Source organism: Sitophilus oryzae, unplaced genomic scaffold, assembly GCF_002938485.1.
Source record: "Sitophilus oryzae breed Bouriz unplaced genomic scaffold, Soryzae_2.0 scaffold_377_pilon_pilon, whole genome shotgun sequence".
Taxonomy (NCBI): domain Eukaryota; kingdom Metazoa; phylum Arthropoda; class Insecta; order Coleoptera; family Curculionidae; genus Sitophilus; species Sitophilus oryzae.
In genome coordinates this window covers 1,854,003-1,875,488 of record NW_022146948.1, presented here as the reverse complement: position 1 = coordinate 1,875,488, position 21,486 = coordinate 1,854,003, and the positions used below count along the sequence as shown (strand labels likewise).

Genomic DNA, 21,486 nt, shown 5'->3' with positions numbered 1-21,486 from the left:
TTCTGTTTCTAAGATGTGAGCACGTAATACACAATAAAACTAGTTTTATAATAGTTATATAACGCTGTGTAAAATAGTTGCATAAGAGTTGTATACCCTTTTTATAGAACTTCTATACTACTAAACGGTTGTATAAGAATGGGCCTTTTTTGGTTGTAAAGCTATCATATTACGGTCTTATAGCACGTTATACGAATTGAGGTATCCTATAAAAATGATCACATAGCTGTTTATACAGCCTTTATAAAATAAAATTTGCTACTTGGGCTCTACCCGACTCTACCATACCTGTAGGTATGGTCGGCTAAAAATTGTATAAGACTATAGAGTACTAAAACTATGATCTAAAGTAAAATTGAAGAAAAATGAAGTCCAAGCAGAAGACAAAGGTCAGTAAAAAACACCAGAGAGTGGACAGGAATAAATGTTTAAACTCGCGCCAAAATAGCAGAAAGACGAAAAGAATTATTTGTAGTTCGCCAATATTCGTTGAGAGGAAGCACCTAGATAGACGATAAAAGATAAACCTATTTAGGTTAAAAAATTTATTGCACAATATCATACATTTACAGGGTTAACCAATATGGTTACGATAATCGCTCCTAAACAACTAATTCACAAAATCTTAACTGCATATATCCCTAGCGGCGAAAATGCAGCGCCTGCTATACTCATGAAGAATGTAAGAATAAGCATTCCTAATTCCACTCTATTACCTGGAAGCAACCTGCAAAAATAAAGAAATGTTTATTTCATTAATATTAATATGTAATACTGTAATAATAAATAATATGTAATTTACTTATTTACGTGTCACTTTTAGACTTCTTAATTTATTTATGAATAAAATACGGTATAATCATAACCTCGATCATAACAAAATTTTAAAGCAATTTTCATTATAATCTATTATATACCCAGTGACATAAGTTACAGTTGAGGGTTGGAACCTTTGGTGTTACACAGCAAAATAAAACACTAAATCACCACAATACACCAAAATACTTTTACTTTTACACTGGACGCGCGTTTCGCTAACCATGTTAGCATCATCAGCAGATGATTATAAACTCAAAAGTTAAGGGAGTTTATATTCATCTGCTGATGATGCTAACATGGTTAGCGAAACGCGCGTCCAGTGTAAAATTAAGTGTTTTGATGTATTGTGGTGATTTAATGTTTTATTTTGTTTTATTTTGACATAAGTTAACTAAATAATTCTTGATATGGATGAAACTGTTTTAATAAGTACATATCTAGGAAAATGCATCTCTAAAAAAAATAAAAATAATAAAATCTACTTCATATCATGAGACAGATGTAATTTGAAGAGAGAGCAAAGTAGTATAGTACAGGGTGTTCCATTAAAAAAAAATCATCCAGATCCACTCACACTTTTTTGAGCCACCCTATAGAAGTTAAAATATTTTCCGAAAATACATCCTCATACATACTTTAGGTTTACACCTAAACAAAATTCTCAAGTTTTTTAATCTAGGAGGTACAGATGCCCGACGCACTATTGCCGGATCCTGTATAACATATAACATTTACTGCATTAATTATCAAGAAACTTATTTTGAATTGCCATCATATAACGTTTTGATTGGTGTATAGCTTTTGTTTTAAATCTATAATTGTAGATAATGAAAACATTACTAACAACTTCAATTTTGATTGAGAAAATTGGAGTCCAAAATCAATATCCACACTTTTACTCCCAAACAAACTTACCTAATTGTCTTCATAGACATAAGAGTAGCAATAAACCCTTGCAAAAATGCATAGGTTGCCATGGCAAAACTGTACTGCCAATCATGAGTCAAAATCACCGGCAGATGATGTCTAGGTTTTGCATTGGCGAAGAATATACATGTTGTTGATACTGCTTGAAATCCGGTAACTATCAGATAAATGATGGGAATAGGGCAATCCTAAAAGTAAGAGAGTATGAAATTAAATAAACTTAAAATTATTTTAAAAATTATTAATTTAAATCAGATTTTATGAGATGGCTATTGGGTTATTGCGACCTTTGCAGATCCATTGTAGACTTAGAAGAGATCTATAGATTACAGAGTACAATAATAATCTAATCACTTGAGGACTTTTTGTAATGGCTTATTTTTGTTTCACACAAAGGACCGAACATTTGCCAGACTATCACATTAAACTAGAATGCGTTCTCTGCGTTTCTTCTTTCAGTTGACAGAATCTGCAATTGCTTTGTCTGTCAAACCCTTACATTCTTATTGAGCTCGCAATGCCCTTTTATTAGAACCACTATAGATTTCTCAGTTTTCCTTTTTTGCTTATCAGATCTGCCTGATCTGCTGTAATTTCGGCGAGTCTTCTACTGTGGTTCTACTATGACCTATTTTACCTGTCCCTGATAATTTTTCCCCAATTTTAGAGATTTATTGGCGACCCACTATTTTGTGGCATTTTTGTAAATGTATTTATATGGAATCAAATAATCGTTCTGAATTTGTGAGTAACATTGATGCGCCTTGTTTGATCATTTCATCTGCCTCTTCTTAGCATTTGGGATTCTCCTAACTGTACTACACTGTAACTGTCAAAATGCATTTCCTACGAAAACTTGAAGAGATAGGTAAAAAATGGTATAATACAATTCGATAGACAATTAAATTGTGCATCTGATTCTCGCAAAAAGGAACACCCTATATTCCATTTAAAACAAACAACTTATTGCCGTTTAAAGCTAGTAGTTATTTAATATAAATTTTTGGACACTCTGTATAAAGTAGTATAATTTTTATTTTTGCAACACCAATATCTGATCAATAAATAATCTTCAGTAAATATTTAGTATTAAAACGTTTAATACCCTTGGAGAAATGAAGCATTAATTTTTTTACTATTGTTTAAAAATTTCTATAAAATTTGACCTTGTCGGCGCCATTATGGTTTCCTAGTCAGGGCCGGATTAAAACGTATTAAAAAATTTCTCAGAAAACACGACAGGGTCGTATTAAAAAAATACTGTAATTGACTGAAACTGTATTTTATTTACAATACTTTGTCCAAACAAATGAATCGTTAACCGCGCATACTTCTCGAAAAGTAAAAATGAAAATCAATTAAATATTTCACTGTAGAGAATAGACAGTTAAAATTAAAAAACATGCAACTAACAAAAACATGCCACGAGTTACAAACAAGAATTAAAAAATACCAATAAAATATTTATTGAACAATATAAAGAGGCTACGTACAAATTATGCCCATCAATGGGCTAGCAAATTTTATTAATATTCAAATTTCACAAATTAATAAATCCACAATTTTTTTTGAGAAACTTCTATTTTTTTCATGGCAGGAAACAGTAGGTACCGCATTGTATTTTATACGGTTACAAAGTGAATTGGTAAACATTTTAAATTCAAAGTGAACAGAACACAACCTGTACTTGTGGGCCTTATTTATATCTTCAATCAAGTCTTCTCTATTAGCTGCAATTGCCCATGTTCTTGCCCTAAAAATGTATTGTTAACTTATTTTCGATATAATCATTTTATTTATTTTTATAATTATATTTAAATGAATAATATAATGATTTTTAAATTTAATTTTTAATGTCTAGATTCTAGATACAACATTAAATTTATTTTACTAAATATTTAACATTAAATCTTACTAATATTAAAGTTTGTTAAGATTTTTAATTAGATCTTCCTATTTAGCTGAATGTCCTAATATGTATACTACTGTTTTTTTTTACAACTAAAATATGTTAAAATAATTAATCACATATATACATACCTAATAGGATCTCTAGGAAACAGAAAGAAACTTTTATTGAACAACAAAAATAAAACTACTAAAACAAATTATATTATATAATAATAATAATAGCTCCCGTATGACGCCTTGGGAGTAGCAAGGTTCAGCTTGCCATACTAGAGCCGTTCGGTATACAAAGGAAGGTAATGTGGCTAGCACTACGCTTCAACCGTCTATTATTACCTCAGGATTGTGAATCCCAAGTACTCATTTAAAGCTGAGTCGACCTAGGTACCCAAACTATTTTTATTTTAATAAAAATTGTCGGCTGATGAAATGCCGGGTGTGGGATTCGAACCCACTACCTTGAGATTGGTAGACGAGAGCCTGTACATCTACGCCACCGGGCACCTATTGGCAACTATATTACATAAGAAACGAAAATAAAACTAGAAAAACCAAATATATCACATAATAAACAAAAATAAAACAACAAAAACAAAATATATCACTCAAGAAAAAAATTAAAATAAATTAAGCCGCACGCTACTGACTCGAATCTGCCGTAACTGTGTGTTGTCGCTGAAAAAACTACGACACTGGTTACTTTCTGTTGATGGAAACGCAAATGGCGGCGTGCGCGAGGATATGCGCGTAGCGTTCCCGCCAAAGCGAGTTAGCCTGCCGTATGATTTATATGCCGTGCTATGAATTTAATCAACAAATTTTACTTATACAGGGTTGTTCACCACATATGACACGGAGTATTGTAGCTAAACGATTAGATTTTTACAAATTGTAATGTTTGGGTTCGTTAAAGGACTATTAGAGGTACAATTTAAAAATTATTTTACAAGATACAGAGTGTCCCAAGTAAGTAAAAAATATTATAGTTGTATTTTTTTAACTGGAACACCCTGTATATTATTCTATTTTTAGATTCTACGGTTGAAACAAAGATAAATTTGATTAAGGTTTATCACACTTAAACCTTACCGTTTTAGAGATATTTTCAATTTTGTGAAATTGCAGTAAAAAATTTAAGGCTTGATTTCTCCAAGGGTACTAAAGATTTTAATACTATATATTTACTGAAGATTATTTATTGATCAGTTATTGTGTTGCAATAATAAAAATTATACTACCTTATACAGAGTGACCAAAAATTTATATTAAATACTTATTAGCTTTAAACGGCAATAAGTTGTTTAATATAAATGGAACACCCTGTATATATTACGAGAATCAGATGCATAATTTAATTGTCTATCAAATTGTATTATACCATTTTTTACCTATCTCTTCAAGTTTTCGTACAAAATGCATTTTCTTATAATTTAGACCTGATTTATCACTATACCCATGAAATATTGACATTTTAGATTTTTTTAAAGCAACATAATATGTACAAAATGTACAGGTGGTAAAAATAATATTATTGCAAGCCCATTTGTTTATAAAAAGGAAACTATTTAAATCTTTGTAAAAGAGTATACCAATTATTATTACTAATTATTAATCCATTATTTCCGTCCAAAAATTAGTTAATTACATACTTAATTGTTTTAATTAAAAACTATTCTAAATAAATGTGGATTTGACTCAGAAATCAATACAATAATAAGTTAAATACAATAATATGTTATGAAAATGAACGTCTCTGTTATAAATAAGCATTTGTCAAAAAATGAAATAAAATTAATAAGGTGTTACTTTTTACCATACTGTCTAATACACATACAAAATTCAGTTTTTTAGTATATAGAGCAATTATTATTAATCAACGTAAACGGACAATTAATGTAGTTTGACTACTGGGATCAAATTAATTATTGATCCTCTTTAACAAAATTAATTAGAGAACTATATCGACAATATTAGTACCTGTACTATTTGAAAATTTGTTACATCTTTAAAAATAATCTAAAATGTCAATATTCCATGGGTATAGTGATAAATCAGGTCTAAATTATAACAAAATGCATTTCCTACGAAAACTTGAAGAGATAGGTAAAAAATGGTATAATACAATTCGATAGACAATTAAATTGTGCATCTGATTCTCGCAAAATGGAACACCCTATATTCCATTTAAAATAAACAACTTATTGCCGTTTAAAGCTAGTAGTTATTTAATATAAATTTTTGGACACTCTGTATAAAGTAGTATAATTTTTATTTTTGCAACACCAATATCTGATCAATAAATAATCTTCAGTAAATATTTAGTATTAAAACGTTTAATACCCTTGGAGAAATGAAGCATTAATTTTTTTACTGCAATTTCACAAAATTGAAAATATTTCAAAAACGGTAAGGTGTAAGTGTGATAAACCTTAATGAAATTTACCTTTATTTCAATCCTAGAATCTAAAAATAGAATAATATACAGGGTGTTCAATTTAAAAAAATACAAACTATGAAAACTTTTACTTATTTGGGAGACTCTGTATCTTGTAAAATATGTTTAAATTGTACCTATAATAGTCCTTCAACGAACCCAAAACTTACAATTTGTAAAAATCTAATCGTTTAGCTACAATACTCCGTGTCGTATGTGGGGAACAATAACACTATATAATTCCCAATATACTAAATTATAATACAAATGTATATTTGATATCAATTAAACTTTTAGTTAGGTAATCGAGCGCGCTATTTTTAAATTCATTGTTGCCAACCATGGCCATAACCGTCGCCGTGCCGACTAACTGGAATTTAAATTTCGCACTGGGTATTCAGGTGGTAGCTCTGCTGTAAAAAATGTCAAATTGTCGCGTTGATTTATTTATTTCCTTTCCTTCTTTTTTTCCGTTTTGACATTTTAGTATTGTATTACGAGTTTTTGGTTTAAATAAATAGTGTTGTCATACTTTAAGCTTAAAAATGTTTACTAGCAGACCTTGCAGTCGAACATTGTTCTTTTTAGAACCTCTTTTAGTGCGAAGTGTACAAGATAGCTTAATAGCCGTAAAAACACATCGCAACTCTATTACAATATTTTGAACAGGAAAGCGGTAGTAATTATCCTTTATGTCCCTTAAGTGCTGTTAAGAATGTAAGTTTTGTTGATGTAAATAATAACTGTAATTATTTATAATTAATTTATTTTTGTTTCTTAAACTATTTTCATGTAAAGAAAATATATAAAAGTGGGCAACGCTGTGCCGGCCAAGCTTAATAACGTGACTAAAAATTTATTTGGTATGAATTTTAGACTTACCCAATCAATTTTACTATAAATAGCACGACCAAATGTATTAGCAATTGATGGTATTAAAAATGTACATACTGTTACAAAATAGCGATCTACAAAAATGTTATACTAAATAAAATGTACCATACAATCGAAAAAAAAAACGGCGTCATTGACGACTTTTCTTTAAAATTCCAGAAAAGATATAGTTTTGACAACAGATTTGTGTGTCCCTGAAATCGTCCTATCCGTTATCAATTTTTAATCTCTCTAAGTATTCTCTAAGTTTTATGCCAATTTTAGTAAATTACGTTTATAGGTTGACCTCGACAAATTTGTCATCGATTGTCATTCCCCAGCCGTCTTTGGCGCCTATTTTTCGATTACACGGTATTAACACTGTAAAAAAAGTACTAATTTTTTCGTTGCCTTTACTTACTTGCCCATACATTATTAGGGTCGTTACTATTTTCTGATACAACTAGGTTGTAAATTGATGATAATGGAGCCATTATAAATAAGGCGTTTAAGAATATCATATGCCAAACACATTTTGTAACTCTGAATAGCTCCTTTGTATCACGGACCTTTTCCTTCTTATCTGCTTTAGTGTTGGAATTATAATATCTATGATAGAAATAAAAAAAATAATACAACAAATTAAATTGCATAGAACTAGATATGAGGTTGTTTTTCTCATTTTTCAGAAAAACAATAACCGATAGTAAGTACTTTTGAGACGTTTCAATTTTTTTCGGCTATTTATTAAGATTATCGGCTATTTAAGATCTTTTAAAATTGCTGTTTTTCTATTAAATAAAATAAATGTTCAGATGAAAAAAAAACGCAACGGAGAAATTTTTGGTCAAATTTAAAGTGTTATATGTTTGTTATTTTTAGCCCTATTTTTACGAATTTTTTAGCAAACTGTATATAATTATATCAACTTTAATTTGTAAACTAAATTTTTTATAAACTTTAGTATTTCGCATATTATACAGGGTTAATCGAGGGGTTGTTTTTTACCCTAACTTTAAAACACCTTGTGCAATAATTTCGTGTGTATATTTTCCTAAAATATAATTTTACGGTCAGAAATTCCTGACCATTTTGTTTTTTGATTCATGTCAATGTTGTGTACGAGAGGTGTTGTAATATGTCGTAATATGTTGTAATTAAGGATTATTCCCAAGTAGCAAAAAGAAATTCTAAAAGGATTAAATTATTTTATAACAGTCGAATAGCGTTGTCTTAAGGACTGCTTGATTTTATTGAGCGTTTGGTTTGGCGACCATTCTGTTTTTTAATAAAAGTTGTCATATTAAACTATTTTCTAGTAGTTTTTACAACGTATCCTATAACGCATTAAACGATAATTTCTTTTAGTATGATATAACACTTAATAAGGCAATGCTATATGATAACAAACATATTATTTTATTAGACTCTTATACCCACCATGTAAGAGTTCTATAATTTTCATATAACTAGTAGTCACAAGATCATATAATAGTTACTTAAACTTGTCTTATTAAAGTTGTATTACGTTGTATGATACAACGTTTTATTGCGTTAAACTATGGTGCGACGGTGCTGTATACAACACAGTTATATAGCCTTATATGATAAAATTGTGATTAACAAAATAAATTCGCTGTAATATCTGCATTATAAAACTGGTAATGTATAATATAACCTCATTTTAAATTAAATGGTATACCTAGTTATTTATTTTGTTATTGTTGTTGTTGCAAAAGTAATATCTACGTACGAGTATATTCAATCACAGCTATTATGAATTCTGGACAAAGTTGGAAAAAAGTTAACAAACGCAGTGGTAGTTATAAAGAGCATGTAAGAAAAAACTCCTCGAAATTACGGCAAATAATCCCCAGAAGTCCCTGGGTTCTCAAAAGCCAAAATCTCTCGGGTGGTCTCGCTTCTTCAAAGCATTGTTGCCACGTTGGTGTAAAAGTTTTACTGTAGTAATGTTTGTATTGTTTTATTGTTGTTTTTCCTTAGGTTGCCGCTCACTCGTCGGGCACGCATGAAATGCATTGCGTGCATGAATCCATGAAAATCTGATCATGTTTGTTAGTTTAAATACTAATCAAATGAGATTTGGCAACATCTATTTGTCACAAATCTCAATATGTCCAAAATAGTTCTATAGTGCCTGGAAATTCTGTGTAATGATAGATATTTATCCTATACCGTTTTATTTTACAACAAAGACTTATTTAATGGATTCATTTATAATAAAATGGTTGCATTATAATTCGCCATGTTTAAGGCAGAACTTTTGTATGGCCTATGTCCGCCATTATATGAAGCAAAATTAAAAACATCAAAATACATTGTAAAATGTTATTTTTGAGAACTATTTTGTGATAAGATTCCCACATACAGTAATAAAGTGTTTAATTAAATTAAAAACAAGAATTTTTGAAAATTTTATTTTATTTTATTGTTTAAATTTATATGCAATAATCTACCAGTAATATTTTCGGCGAAACAAAAATTGTCCCTACTTTTCAAACCCTATTAATGATTTTTTATAGTACATATTTGTTGTACCTTCTGGCTCTACCCGCCATTTTCATTGTCGAGTAAAGTCTCATTTTTAACAATCCACATCCTCTAGATTCATTTTGCGACACGCTTAAAATATAATTTGCTCCTAATATTCTTCGGTAAAAAATAAAATACTCTTGTACCTCGCTAAATTATCAAATGTTTTTATTGTTCTGTTTCAGACCACGTAATACACAATAAAACTAGTTTTATAATAGTCATATAATGCTGAGTAAAATAGTTGCATAAGAGTTGTATACCCTTTTTATAGAACTTCTATACTACTAAACGGTTGTATAAAAATGGGCCTTTTTTGGTTGTAAAGCTATCATATTACGGTCATATAGGACGTTATATGAATTAAAAATAGAAAACAAATTTCTTGCAGTAGAGGTATATAATAAAATTATATAAGGATTCTTGCCACTTAACTGCTAATATAGAAATTTAATTATACGCTGTTTGTCATAATGCGGATCAACCTGCTCTCACTACCGGTTTCGGAGCCCTACTCCATCATCAGGTGAGCTTGGGAGATCCACAAGATGACAACCACAGTGCAGAGATAGTTAATTCCGACTTGTCGGAAAGTATCGGTTAGATATTAAGTCCCGAACGGGAGATAGCGGCCTGCGTGCAATGGTAGTACTTTCGCACCACCGAGGCGCAACTATCGATAGTAAAAGGATGGTAAAAGTTTTAAAGTTAAGGAATAAAAACAACCTCTCGATTAACCCTGTATAATATGCCAAATTTAAAGTTTATAAAAAACTGAGTTTACGAATTAAAGTTGATATAATTATCCACAGCTTGCTAAAAAAATTATGAAAATAGGGCTAAAAATAACAAAAATATAACACTTTAAATTTGACCAAAAATTTCTCCGTTGCGTTTTTTTTGCATCTGAGTGTATAATAAAACAATGCTAATAAATCGAAATTTTGTTTGGAAAACCATTTAAAAAAACTTACCTCTTGCACATAGAAACAATTAATTTAAATAGGTAAGAGAACAATAATTAGATAGAAATAGATATTTATTGAAATAGCAAAGAGCCAGAATTTAGAATTACACCGTGTGGTCAAAATAATTTTCTGCATGTTTAAAACTCTCCTAAAAATTCCCCTCTCTGAATGGAAATGTTTTCCCAAATTTAATATGCGAAGAATCACTCTGTACTAGTTATGTGTCGGTATTTGAGTAACGCAATTTTGGAGCGGTATTTTTTGTAACGTTGTAACCTGTTACGGAAGAACGACGATCATAATAACGACAAAACTATAAATTATTTATAATTTCCAAATATATTATTTACAATCGTCTTGGAGTTAGCTCAAACCGCAGTAACCGCATAGCGCCTTATTTCGCTCCAGCGGTCGCGCTCCTAGGGTCGCGAACACTAGTAACTGGAACTGGTAAGTACGTAACGTCGCGGAATCTCGAACGCTTCGTCTGTCGCGAAGAGTTGCAACTGGTAACGACCTAATACGCTATACCGCGAGGTACTTCGTTCCAGTGCCAGTGGTCGCGCGACTGAACTGGAACACTGTATCACAGTTACTGTATCATCCTGTATAGTAAATAGTAATTATAAAGCGTTATTGATAATTTATCTTAAATGCTCTAAATATATTTTAATATGACCACAGTTTAAAAAAAATGTTTCACAATCAATGATATTCTTAAAAGACTATACTAACCAATTAAAAAAAAATCTTTATCATTACGATTACCTAAAATATCTCGTACGTCCTGCGATTACTGTCAGAATGGTGGAGAGGAACATGAGCGCGCTGCCTGTTACGAAGTAAATCAACGCTGATCCTGTAGGCGACGGAGAAATTACGATGGATATTAGTCTCATAATGGCATTAAACATGGCCGCAAATCCTTCTCCTACGAGATAAGCTTTAATGTAGACCGGTGGCAGTCTGGAGAATAGACCGAACTGTCCAGCTGCGCCAAACGATATTGAAGCTAAAACGTTTGTTGTGTTACTGAAAATAATTTATTAAAAGTACTAATTTAATTTATTTTTGTTGACTTCTTTCACCCTCTTTTGTATATTTATGGTTAACTTATTCTTGGTATTTGGTCCCATTTAATTAATACGATTCGTTTTAATTAAAATTATTATAAAAGTTTTAATTAAATTAATATAACGTTTCGATCAAATTTTGATCTTTTTCTCCTTCAATGTTCTTAATGAATTCTCAATACTGAAATGAGACCAAATGCCAAGAATAAGTTAACCACAAAAGTACTAATTTATTAGTACAGGGTGCTTCTACTTTGTTTCTTAGCTACAGGTGGTTAAAGTCTTAATTTTTTTTTATTTTATTATAATTTTTTCCAAGTGCTTTAAGAGACGAATGTAGAATGTAGAATGTTTGGGAGGGGAGTAAATCACCATGACCTTACAGATCTATTGTGTGTCCCCCTTTCTTAAGTTATATCTTATTATACAGTCTCAGGGCTTTGAAGAAAGCCAGTACATGAGACGGCTTCACAGCGGCTAGTTCTCCATCTCCGATATCAGTCGTACCAAAGTTTGTGGCAGACATTGGTTGTCGTCTCAGTGCTGCTCAGTGATTCCCCTTTTTCCCTACAGAATCTGAACCCGCCGTTGTTTCTTAGTTTCAGTCTTAAAGACCAGTTCGTTGAGAAGACAGTGTCCTGTTAAAAATCCCGTGACAATCCGAAGATTGTTCTTACATAAATCAAGGAAAAATCTTTGATTCACTTCATTGCTGTCTGGGTATTTATTGACATGAGAAATTTGGATTTCGAAATCATATTCCTTGTAGGGGGTGCCACCGCTATGCAAGACGTTAGAAGTAGGAATCATATTGATAGCAGAATGTCATGTCAAAAAACCAGACAGCAATTTTCATCCAAATTTAGATATTATTTGGAATTGTGGGAAATCAAAATGAAACTTCTACACCCTGTATATCTGACACGAAGCGTTTTTTATCATATGCTGCCAAGGTTTCCTGAATACAATTCGGATCACCCTGTATATCCGATCTGAATAGACAGTTTGTTTCAATGTTACAATCTTAGATATCATAGATATTTCCAGACGCACACCCCTTATTGTTTAACGCCACTTAACTTCTGCAATCGATCAGAAATAGGTGTTTCTATGTAGCCTTTTTTTAATCTTTTACGATGGATTTTTTATACTAAAAGCTAAAATTAATATACAGGGTGAGTCTTAAATAACTTAAATTTTTTTCAAGGCTGGTAGATCTCTATAAAAGAAACATATTTTCTCTTTACCGTTTTTCATATAAGTTCCAACTAACCGAGGGGTGGCTCACTTGGACAAAAAATGTACATGTACTGCCAAAATGTAATTTTACTGCCAAGCGACTGCCAATGACTGCAAAGGAAAACTGTCTATGTCTGCCATATAATTATAGTCGACTAATTTCAACGACTGCCAGCGAATACCAAGAATGTTGTACATGTAATTCCAATAGTGAGACACACCTCGAAAATGAAAATTAAGTGAAATTTAAAAATTAAAAAAATGCTTTATTTAAAAAAAATCAGAGCCACAGGATTTTTTCTGTTTTTGCATCCCATTTAGTGCCGTAATTATACAGGGTGTCCCAGAAATAAGTGCAAGTATTTTAAGGGAGGTAGATCTCGATAAAAGGAACATATTTTATCTTCATCGTTTTTCAAATAAGTCCAAAATAACGGAGTTATCTTACTTTGAAATTTTCCAAACAAAAATGATTTTTTGGTCAAATTTTGAGAACCACTGGATCTTTTCTGGATTTTCTTTCTTGTAAATTTAATCTACTACCTATGTTGCCATATTATCAAGAAATTATATTTTTTAACTAAAAACTAAAAAAAATTCCCAAAATTTTTTTTCGTGAAAAAAACTGTGTTTCTGGGGTTGAACTTACTACCAATTAAAATACTTGCACTTATTTCTGGGACACCTTGTAGTGTTGCGGTTAAGAGGCTGTTCTAATTTTTTTTCTAAAATATGCAGTAAAATTAATAGAAATTAATTATAAGATATGCAGGGTTTTCAACACCTTTTTTTTGCAAACAAACCTCATAGACGTGTTCCTGAGGTCAAAATATACAACCGCTAAAATATATACACTTCTTGAAGACTCATCCTGTATACCTACATATATTGACTACTATTAACTAAATTAAGATCAAATTCAAAATACAAAATTGCTTGGCAAAAAAGCAAACAGATGTATTGTATGAAATGAAATGCATTGCGACGTCAGTTATAATTCCCTACACTCTATAAACGTATAAAGGTTTTTTAACCAAAAGCCATTTTGACTTGAAAAATATAATTTATATTTTACGTTCTTTTCTGTTAAATGTCTTACTATATTATTACATTCTCTAATTCTGCTCTAGGCAGTACTTGAAAATGTTCATATCCATAAATATTTTATGAATACTTTCTTTATGTTTTCTTTAATTATTTGTAAATATATTGTCAACTTGGTCGAACTTAAAAATTGTTGCTTTTAAAGTTTTATATTTTTGTATTAATAATTATTTTTAAAGCCAAAAGTATCATAAAAATCATTTTTTTTAAATATTTCCTTTAACTCTAAATTACATATTTTTGGTGATTTAGTAATTAAAATGATCTGTTCTAAAATTTTAAAATGGCTGTACAATATTTCAAAATAATACTCACACATCAGCAAAATCAGCATAACAACGCTAATGAAATAGAAAGGATCCTGCCCTGAAAATAAAACAATATGTTATTAGGTATACAAATCTATATTAAACGAATAAACAAAAGATGTTATCGTGGGGACTATAATAAAAAAAAGAATGAAATTATTGGGCAAACCTACAGTAAGATTAGCCATGAAACATAGCTAAAATACGACTACCCGTAGACACTTAGTGTTTCTGCCTTCCAGCTTCATCAATACGGGAGGAATCGGCAACGATAAACTAGCGATCTTGAAAAAAGAAAAAGGGGAAGAAAACGAGGTGCTAGGCACCATTTGCAACCTGGTTAAGTAGTAGCTCACAATTCGCAAGCGTTACTACCAAAAAACCGCTGCGGAGGTACTTCAACTTACCTCGCCGCTATCACATTGGCCCAGAGAAAACCAGGTTGCAAATGGTGCCTAGCGCCTCGTTTGCTTCCCCTTTTTCTTTTTTCAGGATCGCTAGTTCATCGTTGCTGATTCCTCCCGTATTGATGAAGCTGGAAGGCAGAAACACTAAGTGTCTACGGGTAGTCGTATTTTAGCTGTTTCATGGCTAATCTTACTGTAGGTTTGCCCAATAATTTCATTCTACTTTTATATATATATATATATATATATATATATATATATATATATATATATATTATATATATATATATATATATATATATATATATATATCAAATATTTTTGTGGATGGCGAAAAGTAAACTGGTGGATGATAAATAATAACACGTAAATCAATTATTAAGAATAACCTAGACTAATTAGTCAAGTGAGACATGATAGGACATAACAAGGAGCGAGAGTTACAACCTCTGGTCCTGGAGATCAGAAAATTATGCTGCATATTCAGAATACAAAAAAAGTTGAGTTCTTAAATCCAATTTGGTGGGATAGATATCTATCTCAAAAACTAAAGGAAAGGTTAGGATTATCTCTAATAAAATCAGTTTTTATTTTATTATTAGTCTGCACCAATAACTCCGATATGAGGCATAGATTACTAGCTACCAAAATCTAGTCCATTCTGGGAGCTAGCAATCTCTACGTACTCCAAGATGTAGTGCCAGAGTTTCTAAACCTGATAGAGAAAGGGACGACCGAATCAGAAACCGAGTCGAGCCACTGACACATTTATTGATCTATTTGAGATAAGATAAAATTAGATTTTTTTCAGATCAGAGGACTACAATATCCTCTTCTGATCCTTAGATTACATTCTCCAGTCCTATTCTTTCAGTTTTCCACAATTTTAGAGATTTGCTGGCTACCCGTCATTTTGTAGCCATTCTGATGACTGCTTTTGCAATGCCATAGAAACGTTTTCATGGTGCCGTTACACACAAGCAAGGAACATTTGTGTGGAACGCCTTATGTGGATTGACTATTTGCCTTATCGCACCCACTTACAATGTCTTTGTCCACCACACCACCGACCCGTAGGTTATCATCAGTCTTACACCTCTTATGTATAACGATTGACTCATTTTAGGGTTAAGTCCCTAGTTTTTTTTCATACATCCTTCTGTACCTACCTAAAGAGATAGCAGCCTTCTGTGTTATTTTCGCTGTGTGAGTATTCCGTGTGAGCTTTTGATCAAAAAAATACTCCAAGATACTTTGTTTCTTTGGCAAATGAAATCTTTGTTTCTCCTAGCATCTGTGGTTTTAGGACTTTTGGTGCTTTAATGCTCAGAAAAGACAAATTATCATATTTTTTTTAAGTTAACAATTTATGTTTTGGGAGCGTTGACTGTCAGTTTCTTTCTAATTGAGAGAAAATAACTTAAATAGTTATTTGGACGCCAAATCAAAATGAATTGTTCAAAATAAACAAAAAGGATATTTCAAAACAACTGAGGGAAGGCGATATTTTCAATAAAAGGCTTTGAAGGAGATAATGGAGAAGATGGCGGACGAGCCCCATCTTCTCATGATATTTTGACGACGCGACGTTTCGTGCACTACGAAACCCCAATCATCAATGATTAAAATCAAAGAATCGTCCGATTTAAATGAAATTTGCTATACCAATAGACTGGACCAAGGCCAACTGGACTGTGTAGTTTGACCGTTAATTTTGACGTAAGAAACGTCGTCGATCGTCGAAAGTTGATGTCGTCCGATCGCGACCAAATTTGGTGGGTAGGATATGTGAGCGACGGTGCACACGGTCGCACCCTGCAAAGTTGGATACGACGTTTTTTTTTAAATCTTCATCAGAGTGGAACTAACGATTTGATATTGAAGAAAAATGTGGGTCGATTTCGGCATAATTGGGGACGGGCTACAAGATGACGCCCTAGACGTTTCCAACCGATGTCTCTATATCGACAAAATCATCAGGATTTTTCTTAATTATGGGTCGATTGGAACCAAACTAGGCACGTGGATAAAGGTACCCAAATGGTATGCTCAGACCGCTCAGATGGACAGACGGAAGTAAGAAGAAGTTTCACTTCAAATATGCTCACATAGTGCACACACAATTATTTTTATATTATGAATACTTACAACTGTCTGTATTTATTTTTGCAAAAATTGCTGCTGTCCCAAATATAGACGTATGTAGTGCCAAAGTAAAAATAATTCTAGTCATAGCCTTTATTTTATGAGCTACAAACGCCAACAAGAAATTACTCAGAACAGTTGGTACCGTCGTGTATAGTTGGTTCAATGAATTGAAATTGGTTTGTAAGTACGTTCTTTCATTTGCATCTGTACTATTTGAGGTGGTATTCCTGAATTTATACATCCAATACTGAAAAAAAAAACAAAGAATCATATTTTATGAAAGTGAGAATTTATATATTTTTTATATTAGACTGATTTTCTTTATTTTATTATAAGAACTTCATTAGTTTACCTCATTAGCTGTCATAAAGAAAGTGTAAGGAAGCATATGTACTAAACCCAAAAGACCTACAACTACTAGTACAAAATAAAGTCGATCATTAGGTTCATTAGATATTTCAGAATCAATATTCTTTCCAATATTTTGGTCTTTCCCAAAAATATCATATTGCTTGCCAATTGAATGCTCCTTCTCGTTTGTTTTACTCGCACGATTGGAGGCTCTTGGTATAACTTCTATGTCAAAATAAGGCGGTGGTAAGGCTAAAAAAATACAAAAATTGGCATTATCAAATTTATCGGGTAAATAATAAATAAAAATAATAAAAGTGTTGTTTTAATATTTATAATGTAAACGCGTGTGTGCTGTGTATTTAGTTTATTTTTGTTTAGTTAGGTTAGGTTTTTAGTTAAAATTTAAGTGAAAATATCCAGGTTAATAAACCAGTTCTGTTGTAATAATTTCAAATAATAATAAAATTTTTGAAAAATGTCAACATGAAAAAGAGGGCGACATTGCGTGGTTGCTGGGTCTCAATACAACTCTCCCGGAACAACATTATACATCTTCCCAGCTTTATCACACCGATTTGATCAAAAACAAAAACGGATTCAGGCAGTTCGACAAAACAAGTGAGAAAAGAACGTGATTACATAAAGAACAAATTAAATTGGCATATGCTACGAGGATAAAATATAATTTAATCAATATTAATGGTTTACTTCTTATTAATCGACTAGTGCTTATTTTTTTATGAACGTCTTCTAAAATTATAATTATGTAGATACCCTTAAAATATTTTGTTACAATCCACTCAGTCCAGATAGCCCAAGATATGCCCCAACTAGCAAAACCATACAAAACTATGCCTAAAACTATACAGAACTATTCTCGCTACTGTAACCGGTGCCGGCGTGGTATTACACACCTCTAAAGTTTTATTAGATTGAATAATAAATTATTGTACATGTTACACCTTCTGAAGATATCATAAGTTTACCTTTTTATTCTATTTTTTTAGAATTTTCCGCAATTGTACTAATAAATTTTTCGTGTACTCGCTATATTTTTTAAGAAGCTAACTTAAATAACTCGGTTGTTTACGAGATTCTCCAATGGCGACAGCACCGGCAAAAATAAAAAAGGCTATAGATGGAATTTAAATATTTTTCTTTCTTCTTTAAAAAATCATGATACATGAAAATAATCAGAAGATAAATTAAGATAAATGCTGATTAACTAAATGCACTTGAGGGTAGTCAGTACTCAATTTGAAATATTTAACCTAATGATATCAAAACAATAGTTTTTAATAATCTAATTCAAATGTAGATAATATAAAAAAAATCCAGTTGGTATTTTAACTCAATTACTCTTATCGTTCATTGTATTTTTTAATTTATGGAATATAAATGAAAGAATTGATAATTAGGAATCGATCCACAGATACAGTGGAGCTAATTATTGTAGGAAAGGGTTCTGACTGTACTATATTTCGTGCATTTTTAGTAAATTAACCTATAAGCCATCCTATATGTAGATAATTACTAAAAATAATCGGAAATATAAAATATAGGAATATGAAAGATGTTATTTTATATATATACTAGCGTGTACCAGCGACTTCGTTCGCGTCGAATTAATCATTTGTAATGGTGATGATAAAGCAATGCAAGAATTTACATTAACATACAAACTGGATAAAAATTCCTCACATTTATGTCAGCATGAGAAAAAACAATATGGCGATATTATTACATAACTTGGTAATATTTGAGGGGTAGTTTCATCCCGTTGGAATTTTACTTTCGAAAAATCCGTTTGCCAAAAATAAGCTTTTTACGTCAAGCAGTTTAAGCAGAATCGTGGTTAATAAATTACCCAACTTTTTGAAACACCCTGTATGATTTTTTAAAAAAAATCAAAATATGTAAAAAAAACAAAATAAATTATGCCTGTCCAAGTGTTTTCCCGAAGGACTAACCGTATTTTAAATAACAAATATTGTAATATTTGAGGGGCGTTTTCACCCTCTTGGAATTTGAGATTCGAGAAACCCCTCCTTATCGACCCTCTACACCCCACAGTCAATCCGTTTGCCAAAAATCAGCTTTAAACTTCAAGCAGTTTAAACAGAATCGTGATTACTCAATTGTCATATTTTATGAAACACCCTGTATAATTTTTTAAAAAATCTTAAAATATGTAAAACAAAAAATAAAATATACGTGATTAAGAGTTTTTCCGAAAAACTCACCGGTTTTTAAATAAAATATATTCTAATATTTGAGGGGTGGTTTCACTCCCTTAGAATTCGAGTTTCGAAAATTCCCTTCTTATCGAACCTCTAGGGTGTAGAGGTTCGATAAGAAGGAATTTTTTCAATCAATTCGTTTTCCAAAAATCAGCTTTTTACGTCAAGCGCTTTAAACAGGATCGTGTTAAATCAATGACCAGATTTTTCGAAACACTCTGTATACATTTTTCAAAAATTTTAAAATATGTAAAAAAACAAAATAAAATACACATGTTTAAGCGTTTTTTCGGAAACTTGGCCGTTTTTTAAATAAAAAAATATTGTAACATTTGAGGGGTGGTTTCACCCTCTTGGAACTGGAATTTCAAAAATCCCTTCTTATCGAACCTCTACACCCTAGAATCAACCTGTATGCCAAAATTGAGCTTCTTACGTTGAGTGGTTTGAACAGGATCGTGATTAATAAGTATGTCAGTCACTTAAGGATTTTATATATTAGTAAAATAAAATATATATAAATATAGATAAAATCATTAGCCCATCGTCATAAAGTAGCTCATATAATACTTTATGTAAGCATGTGTCTGCATTTTGTGTCTTCTATTTCTTTTCGTTAATGAAACTTTTATTCTGATGTTCCAAAAAAAAGCTATCGATAATTTTAAGAAATAAAATTAACAGAAAATAAATAAAGACATCATAATACCTTTTAAATTTTTAAAAAATAATATGCTGGTTTTGGTCATTTACATTGTCATTTTTGAATTCATTGACAGTGACCGGGGAATGGCAATGGATGGTCATCTTGGCGAGGTCAAGCTCTAGACGTCATTTACTTAGCCCATACTCATATTTATTTTTTAGTAGCGCTTACTGCCAGTTGGCCTTAAGAAGATTGTAATTTATGTTTATATCAAAGTAAAGTAAGTAAAAAGTCAAGTAAAAATGATTTTTATAATGGTGTAGTTTAAAACTATGGCATTTTGTAATGGTGTAGTTCAAAAGTCGAGATTTTTTTTCTTGATTTGTGTGTCTGGAAATGATCTATCTGTTTTTTAATATTTTTATAATTAGAGTTAATTTTTGTCATTCCTCAGCTGTTTTTGACACGGTTTTTTTAACATATGGTAGTATAATTTATATCGTTAGTTTGTAATATTGAATAAACTTGTATTCGTACTTACGTTCTATAATGTAAATATTTTCTTCTGAACTCGCCATACTTATAAAACAAATGGACCAATTCAAACTAATATTAATTTAATTGTTTTTTTAAGTACAATTACCAGTTTAAATTATTAAATATATGTATTGATAACATTGATCGTTTGAGTATTATCAAGATTTATATATAATGTGTACGGTATTGATCGTGTATGATTTGTGATGCAAGTATATTTTTTTAATATATATTTGACAGAAATGGTTAAATCACGTGTTTCGCTCATACGAGCATCAGCAGACAAAAATTAAAATTAACAACAGCAAACACAGTGTTAAGTGTCGTGGTTTGAGTGTTGTTTGAATATGTAAAATGTGAACGTACCTATGTTATTTTAATTTTAATTTTTTCTGGTGGTATAAGCGAAACACGTGTCACATAGTTTTAATATAAATATGTATGAAACCGAGACTTCGAGTTTTTTTCATTTTAATTTAAGAGCATTCAGCATTGTCCTTCCATAAAATCATAATTTTACTTTTAGTTCGACGGATACATTGAATAAAATCTTTTTCAGAAGGTATTTTTTTATAAAGAGTATTATCATTATTATCAGCATCATTTTTAGCATATTAATTGTTTTAGCAAAAATTTGTTACTTTCTGACTATACATGTTCCTGTACCTAAAATAAATCGTTTTTAAGTTATTAAAGATTTAGCTTTAAAGCGTATATTTTTCTCGATTTTAACCAGTAGCCTATATGGCAGTATATTATGGATTATCATTTCCAAGCTAACTTTGCGCTGTTTTTTTTATCGTACGGTATATTATTAAAATATCATAATATAGGAAATTCAAATAATTCATTTTCTGACAGATGGAAATAAATTGTCTGACTGTTTGACACTAAAAGGAAGCTAGATAAAATCAAGAAAAATATACGTTTTCAAACTAAATCATTTAT

The 21,486-nt window shown here is 30.9% G+C and overlaps 1 protein-coding gene across 1 annotated transcript; it reads right to left on the bottom strand.

Moving 5' to 3' along the window:
* Window positions 1-530: 530 nt before the first annotated feature.
* Window positions 531-20,721, bottom strand: LOC115885231 (equilibrative nucleoside transporter 1-like). Its single transcript, XM_030904068.1, has 9 exons — window positions 20,543-20,721; window positions 17,114-17,364; window positions 16,762-17,008; window positions 14,214-14,264; window positions 11,251-11,494; window positions 7,383-7,570; window positions 6,971-7,056; window positions 1,735-1,934; window positions 531-727 (listed from the first exon to the last, which is right to left on the bottom strand). Exons 1-9 carry the CDS (start codon window positions 20,577-20,579, stop codon window positions 616-618), a joined length of 1,416 nt encoding a protein of 471 aa, XP_030759928.1. The 5' UTR covers window positions 20,580-20,721; the 3' UTR covers window positions 531-615.
* Between the last annotated feature and the right edge of the window lie 765 nt (window positions 20,722-21,486).

What these genes read in the sequence shown, in the direction of transcription:
- LOC115885231 (XM_030904068.1), bottom strand. Translation starts at nt 20,579, where the DNA reads ATGGCGAGTTCAGAAGAAAATATTTACATTATAGAAC. An exon ending in AAAAATAAATACAGACAGTT is followed by an intron (nt 14,265 to 16,761) that starts GTAAGTATTCAT and finishes TTTTATTTTCAG; the next exon opens with GGCAGGATCCTTTCTATTTC. An exon ending in TTTATAGTAAAATTGATTGG is followed by an intron (nt 1,935 to 6,970) that starts GTAAGTCTAAAA and finishes TCTTACTTTTAG; the next exon opens with GATTGCCCTATTCCCATCAT.